The sequence below is a fragment of the Cebus imitator genome, unplaced genomic scaffold, assembly GCF_001604975.1.
Source record: "Cebus imitator isolate Cc_AM_T3 unplaced genomic scaffold, Cebus_imitator-1.0 Scaffold445, whole genome shotgun sequence".
NCBI classification, from domain to species: domain Eukaryota; kingdom Metazoa; phylum Chordata; class Mammalia; order Primates; family Cebidae; genus Cebus; species Cebus imitator.
The window spans coordinates 502,876-509,838 of record NW_016107760.1 but is presented as its reverse complement, the minus strand read 5'-3'; the positions used below and the strand labels follow the sequence as shown (position 1 = coordinate 509,838).

Here is a 6,963-nt window from a genome sequence, read left to right as displayed (position 1 = left end):
CCAAGTGATGGCATGAAGTTGCTTTTAAATGACCCATCTTGTATTTCATCATCAATAGAACCACACTTAGTTACCCGAAGACTGAGAAGGGGAAAATTGTATGTAACTATTTGATCATCTTTTTTTGTGGAGAGAAAAAAACTGACAAAACAATAAGTTCTGAAACAGAATACAGTAGAGGCATCATGCTCAAAGAGAGTAGCAGATGTGGCCAGGGAAAGGTCACATGTAGAAAAGGGATACACGAGTGATGGCGAGGTATATCGAGAAATAATTAACAGTTGAATAAAAATGCATTAATCAGAATGTCAAGTTCAAACTAGAAAGATTTTGAATTTTGGCCAGGTGCGGTGGCTCACACCTGTGATCCCAGCACTTTGACAGGCCGAGGCAAAAGGATCACGAGGTCAGGAGTTCAAGACCAGCCTGATCAACACAGTGAAACCTCATCTCTACTAAAAGTACAAAAATTAGCCGGGCGTGGTGGTGCACACCTCTAATCCCAGTTAGGAGGCTGAGGCAGAAGAATCACTTGAACCCAGGAGGCAGAGGTTGCAGTGAGCCAAGATTGTGTCACTGCACTCCAGCCTGGGCAACAGAGCGAGACTCCGTCTCAAAAAAAAAAGGTTTTGAATTTTATTTTTAAATGCATTATAAATAAAATCCACCTCTCTCCAAATAAAGTCCTCTGTAGAATTTTGCTTTAGCTCTTGCTTCTCTCACCAGAACAGAGAAGTGAGTATCACCTTCGGAGGATATACTCTACCATTCTCTCAAACTGTACAGCAAGGTCATTTTTGTATCCAGCTACCTCACCGTTATAATCAGCTGAGAAACACTAGGGCCTTTCACTAACACAGGTCGAAGATTTCTCCCAGGATCAACAAAATTAGATTAAAAAACTGCACCTTTGAACACATGCAGTTTGCGTGCATCAGTTTGGATCGCTGGGGTTCTTGGGGAGACTAACAAATGGCAAAGTGTACTTTCAGAGGAAGGGTCTAACCATCCTGGAGGGTCCTAGAATTGGGTCCTTCCACAGGCAGATCTGGAGAAGATGGGAGAGGGCAGGAAAGGAAAGTGAAGGATATGAACACTGTCTTCTGTGTGCAAAGGCCTGCTGGCATTTTGCCTTTGGGAATTCTGAAGTCTGGGCACATAAAGTTCAGCCGCAGTTGCAGCTTTCCACAGTTATCCTTATTTTTATAAACATTGCTATGATTATTCACACACGGAATTTGTGATTACACTATCTGCTCCTGTTCTGAAACTGAGGGAGTACACTTAAGCTAACAAGTAGTTTTTGAGGACATGTGTGGCAAATTCTTATCCAGTGCAGGGATTAAGGGGCTCAGTAAGCACTTGTCCATTGACACAATGGCTGCCAATCTAATTCTACTGATTCCTCTAAATGTTTCTGGAGTTCAGAAATCTATTCGATCCAAGGGCACTTTACCTGGAGTCCTGGGAGCCAAATGTCAACGTAGTTCTTAACCTTTCTGAGCCTCTTAGCCTTCTGGGTACAACCTCTGTATTTGCCTTCTGACTAAAAATCACTTCCCCACCCCCAGCCCAGTCCTTTGGACTCTCCTAAGCCAATTCCCGGCAAGATCTTTGTTAAACTGTATTTGCAAACCAGGGTCTGGGGCACGGTGGCAGTTCCTGCGTCTGCTGTTCCCTTAATTTTGTCTGGTTTCACTGGCTCCAGGACAGTGCCTGGTCTAGGGCGGGAAGAGTGAGGCACTCGCCTTGGTGAGAAACAACTCAGTAATTAAGACAAATTATTTTTAATGCACTATTTTTAAAAATCAAAAGCAATGCAAAAACCATGAACAAATGATCAACATTTGAAATACAGACAGGATCCCAACCTGCATTTACATGACCTGGTCTCTCTTACCTCACCCTAATCCCAGCCTTGACATTCCAATTAAACTTTATTTACAAAACAAGGGGTCCGGCCAGCAGGATAGTTTGCCAATACGACTTTTTTAAAGTATCGCATTAACTAATGTTTATCTCGATGACTGAAGGATTTTTTTTGGCATCCCTGTGACAAATGCGTCTCACCCTAGTCCTGGTCCTTCTCCAAGGGTTTCTGTCCAGGCACACGGTGACCTCACCCTTCCTCCCCACTCCGAGGCTTCTCTCAGGGTCCAGCGTTCAAGTCCCGGGTGTTCTCTGGACCCGCCCCTTCCACCCGCCCGGTCTGGTGCCAAGGGCGAGCCGGGGCGGCGCGGACGGCGGCCCTGGCCCGCCCTCCACGACTCCTCCCCCTGCGCGCTGGGCCACTCAGCGGCTCTGCCGCCCAGCGCGCCAGGGCCCAGCCACCGCCCCGGCCCCGCCTCCGACGCCTGCCGCTCCGGCGCCGGCTCCCCCTATATAAATCGGCCATTTGCGTCGCTCCGCCCCGCAGCCCCGGAGTCAAAGCCGGTTCCCGGCTCAGTCCCGTCCTGCAGCAGCCTGCCTCGTCTTTCCTTTCAACATGACAGATGCCGCTGTGTCCTTCGCCAAGGACTTCCTGGCAGGTGGAGTGGCCGCAGCCATCTCCAAGACTGCGGTAGCGCCTATCGAGCGGGTCAAGCTGCTGCTGCAGGTACAGCTTGGGATCCAGAAGCCCAACCAGGAAGTGGGGGGAAGGGTCGCACAGGAGGCGGGCGCCCAAAAGGTGGCGGGGAGCGAACTCTAAAGACAGGCCCTGGCGAGGAGAGGCCAGAGGCGGAGCAGAAGGCAAACTGGTGGGAGGCTCCTTTAGTGACCTGAAGTTCTGAGTCTAGGAAGGGGCCGGGGGCGGAGAGGAGGACCAGGAGCTAGGCATCCCCGAGGCGCCGGACTCGGATGGAGCAGTCCCGGAGAGACTGTCTCCCCGGGCCTGGGCGTCTAGGACGAAGGCCGAAAGCCGGCGTTAGATAGGAACCCTACTCCTTACCGAAGACCTCAAGGTCGCGACAAGGAGATAACTGCCCGGGTGAGGCCATGCGCCCGGGTCCAGCGGCCGCCCAGCCCGCAGACGCGCTCAAACCTCGCCGGGCCGGAAGCCGGCGCCGGGAAGCGCGTGTGCCTTTTACGTCCGCCCCCGCGCAGCCGCGGCCGCCCGGGCCCCTCTGCCTGCCTCCCTGCGCCGCGCGCTCTCCAGTGCCGGCTCTAGAGGGCGCGCCCTGACGAACATGTAGGGGTGGCGACGCCGGCGGCGCTCGGGTCACCTCTGGGAGCGGAGTGGGGGCGGAGCGGGACGGAAGCAGCTTTGGAGACCTGAGGTGGAGGCTGCAGTCCCCAAGGTGACCGCGCCCTACATGGGACTCGCCCTAATGCCTCTGAACCTGGGTTTGAGGTAGTGACCTTTCTCCCAGGTCTAAAGGTCATGGGTCCTCTGGAGGATGCCCCCTCCCCACCCAGAGGAGTGGAAGCTTAAGGCCTCTGGTGCACATCACCTCTTCTCCTGTGACAGGCTCAGGGGGCTGGGAGGGTCCAGGCAGTATGATACAGGAAGACTCGATTTGGGGAAAGGGGAGCCAGCCTTAAAGGGCATTGATTGAGATGGCATATGCTCTTCCCTTTCCCTTCCCCATGGTTATAACTGTCCCTGTTGGCTTCCTTCCTAGGTACAGCATGCCAGCAAGCAAATCACCGCAGATAAGCAATACAAGGGCATTATAGACTGCGTGGTCCGTATTCCCAAGGAACAGGGAGTCCTGTCCTTCTGGCGCGGTAACCTGGCCAATGTCATCAGATACTTCCCCACCCAGGCTCTTAACTTCGCCTTCAAAGATAAATACAAGCAGATCTTCCTGGGTGGTGTGGACAAGAGGACCCAGTTTTGGCGCTACTTTGCAGGGAATCTGGCATCAGGCGGTGCTGCTGGGGCCACATCCTTGTGTTTTGTGTACCCTCTTGATTTTGCCCGTACCCGTCTAGCAGCAGATGTGGGTAAAGCTGGAGCTGAAAGGGAATTCCGAGGCCTCGGCGACTGCCTGGTTAAGATCTACAAATCTGATGGGATTAAGGGCCTGTATCAAGGCTTTAACGTGTCTGTGCAGGGTATTATCATCTACCGAGCTGCCTACTTCGGTATCTATGACACTGCAAAGGGTAAGTTTGCTGTGGGCTTTGAAGTAGTGATCATAGCAGACAATTTAAAAGAGCATTCTACCAACCTAACATTCCAAGAGCCAGAGAGTTGTTTTTTGTCATTGCTGTAGGAAGCCGAGATCATCCAATGCAACCCTCGTGTATAAATGACATGTTTAGGGGATGTGGGGAAAGGAAGTCAGTAAAATTCTGCTTTTTGGTAAAAGTGTCTCTTTCCTATTCCCAGGAATGCTTCCGGATCCCAAGAACACTCACATCGTTATCAGCTGGATGATTGCACAGACTGTCACTGCTGTTGCCGGGTTGACTTCCTATCCATTTGACACTGTTCGCCGCCGCATGATGATGCAGTCGGGGCGCAAAGGAAGTAAGTTTCACTTGAGCAGAAGATAAAGTCATAGGCGTGGGGCAAGCTGTGGCCACAAACTAGTGAGGCCCACCTTTAAAAATGGCTATCTGCCTGAGCAATGTGGTGAAACCCTGTCTCTACTAAAAATAGGAAAAAAAAAAAAAAATTTGATGGGATGGCAGCATGCACCTGTAATCCCAGCTACTCAGGAGGCTAAGGAAGGAGAATTGCTTGAACCCAGGAGGCGGAGGTTGTAGTGAGCCAAGATGGGGCCACTGAACTCCAGCCTGGATGACAGAGTAAGACTCTGTCTCCAAAAAGGAAAAAAAAATTTGCTGTCTGTCCAAGTCAAGGGATGGGGTTGATAGCATCGGGCTCTTCAGATGCCTATGAATGAAGGTGCTTAAATGGTATTAGAGGTTAAGCCCAATGGGTAGTCTACATATTCCTGCTGTTTTCTCTAGTCACAGCATTAATATTTCAGTGTTACCCATGCTAATGTGTGAATGTTGGGTTTAAAGCTGACGTTAGTCCTTAGAGAGGTGGGGCTCTTTTATTTAGCCTAGTGAATCTAGGATTTTTCATCAACCTTCACTGACTAACTCCATGTCTTTATTCTTTGCAGCTGACATCATGTACACAGGCACACTTGACTGTTGGAGGAAGATTGCTCGTGATGAAGGAGGCAAAGCTTTCTTCAAGGGTGCATGGTCCAATGTTCTCAGAGGCATGGGTGGTGCTTTTGTACTTGTCTTGTATGATGAAATCAAGAAATACACATAAGTTATTTTCTGGGAATTTCCCCCCTGTGAACAGGCATGTTGTATTATATAATGTATCTTGAGCATTCTCGCAGACTCCTGGCTGTCAGTTTATCTGTGGCAACTATTTACTGGTTGAAAATGGGAAGCAATAATATTCATCTGACCAGTTTTCTCTTAAAGCCATTTCCATGATGATGATGGGACTCAATTATATTTTTTATTTCAGTCACTCCTGATAAATAACAAATTTGGAGAAATAAAAATATCTAAAATAAATTTTGTTTGCAGTTTATTTTCATATTAAAACATACTTTATATTTGATTGCTACGTTTGAATACTACCTTTTTAGTGAATACTACATTTTTAATAATGCTACAGTATCTCCGGAGATGAAGAATGGTCTTTGTAAAACCAGTTGTCAGCCATCCACTTACCAAAGAATAAGTTGGTTGTGCCACCCACCAACATTCCCAACACATTAGCAAAGGAATTCAGGCCCAATGCAACCAAAAAACGTTCATTGCCTATGGACGGTCATAGCCGAATGAGCTTTCTCTTAATAAATACTATGAACCCACCTTTCTTAGTCCTATGGTTATTAATCAAAGACCACAAGCTGAGTTGTTCACATTAAAATGGTTACGTTTGTGTGAATACCACCTTATTTCAAAAAAAATTATTACCCATTTCATCCAGTTTCCTTCATTTTCACCTGGCTCGCCTTTTTTTTTTTTTTTTTTTTTTTTTTTTTTTTTTTTTTTTTTTTTTTTTTTTTGAGAGGGTTTCGCCCTGTCGCAGGGCTGGAGGATAGTGGCTCAATCTTGGCTCACTGCAACCTCCGCCTCCCAGGTTCAAGCAATTCTGCATCATCCCGAGTAGCCGGGACTACAGGCACAAGTCACCACACCAAGACAATTTTTGTATTTTTAATAAAGATGGGGTTTCACCATGTTGGCCACCAGGATGGTCTCAATCTCTTGACCTTGTGATCTGCCCACCTCAGCCTCCCAAAGTTCTGGGATTACAGGCGTGAGCCACAGCACCCGGCCAGCTCAAGCCATTTTTAATCCCATTCAGAGCAGAGGATTAGAGCTGGCACGGCTGCGTAGTGCTGAGATTGCAGTACTGTTAAAGATTATGAAGAGGGCTAAACATCGGCCACGACCTCAAAACTCACCTTAAAAAGAGGAATTAACATCTGCATTTTGCTTCATGCTTATAAGCCTGGTCATTGGAAGGCATTTATGTTTATTTTCAATAAACCCTTATTTGGAATCCACGTGAGAGTGTTTGGATTTTCTGTAGCTCTTGATTAGGGCTCAAATCCAGTGGATTTTTGCCATGAGATTTGTACTAAGAATAAAGTATTATGTCTGTCAAAGCACAACATTAAAAATGATAGGACGGGTAGTTCATGTGCACATGTAAAACTCATTCCTGAGGAACATCCCACACACTGGCACATATAAGCTATTCATAGAGAAGTCTGCATGGCATGCATGAATGCCCAAAGATCCCAGACTTTATTGCTTCGTCCTGTGGCCAGGCACCTGAATCGTAGTATAGCTTAGTTAAGAATTCTGTTCTGGTGTCAAAGAAGCCTGGGCTGAAGATCTAGACTCTGATGCTTAGTTGTGTTAGGTCAAGTTATTTAATTTCTCTAAACCTCAGTTTTCCTTATCTAATAAAGGGGGCTATTAATAGTGCCTGCCTCAGAGGGTTGTTGCAAAGATTAAATAATTTACACAAACCATCTACCA

The 6,963-nt window shown here is 47.8% G+C and overlaps 1 protein-coding gene across 1 annotated transcript; it reads left to right on the top strand.

Moving 5' to 3' along the window:
* Window positions 1-2,206: 2,206 nt before the first annotated feature.
* SLC25A5 (solute carrier family 25 member 5) lies at window positions 2,207-5,478 on the top strand. The gene is made up of 4 exons (XM_017511248.2): window positions 2,207-2,596; window positions 3,603-4,089; window positions 4,316-4,456; window positions 5,064-5,478. Exons 1-4 carry the CDS (start codon window positions 2,486-2,488, stop codon window positions 5,219-5,221), a joined length of 897 nt encoding a protein of 298 aa, XP_017366737.1. The 5' UTR covers window positions 2,207-2,485; the 3' UTR covers window positions 5,222-5,478.
* Window positions 5,479-6,963: the final 1,485 nt, after the last annotated feature.

What these genes read in the sequence shown, in the direction of transcription:
- SLC25A5 (XM_017511248.2), top strand. Translation starts at nt 2,486, where the DNA reads ATGACAGATGCCGCTGTGTCCTTCGCCAAGGACTTCCTGGCAGGTGGA. An exon ending in TATCTATGACACTGCAAAGG is followed by an intron (nt 4,090 to 4,315) that starts GTAAGTTTGCTG and finishes TCCTATTCCCAG; the next exon opens with GAATGCTTCCGGATCCCAAG. An exon ending in GCAGTCGGGGCGCAAAGGAA is followed by an intron (nt 4,457 to 5,063) that starts GTAAGTTTCACT and finishes TATTCTTTGCAG; the next exon opens with CTGACATCATGTACACAGGC.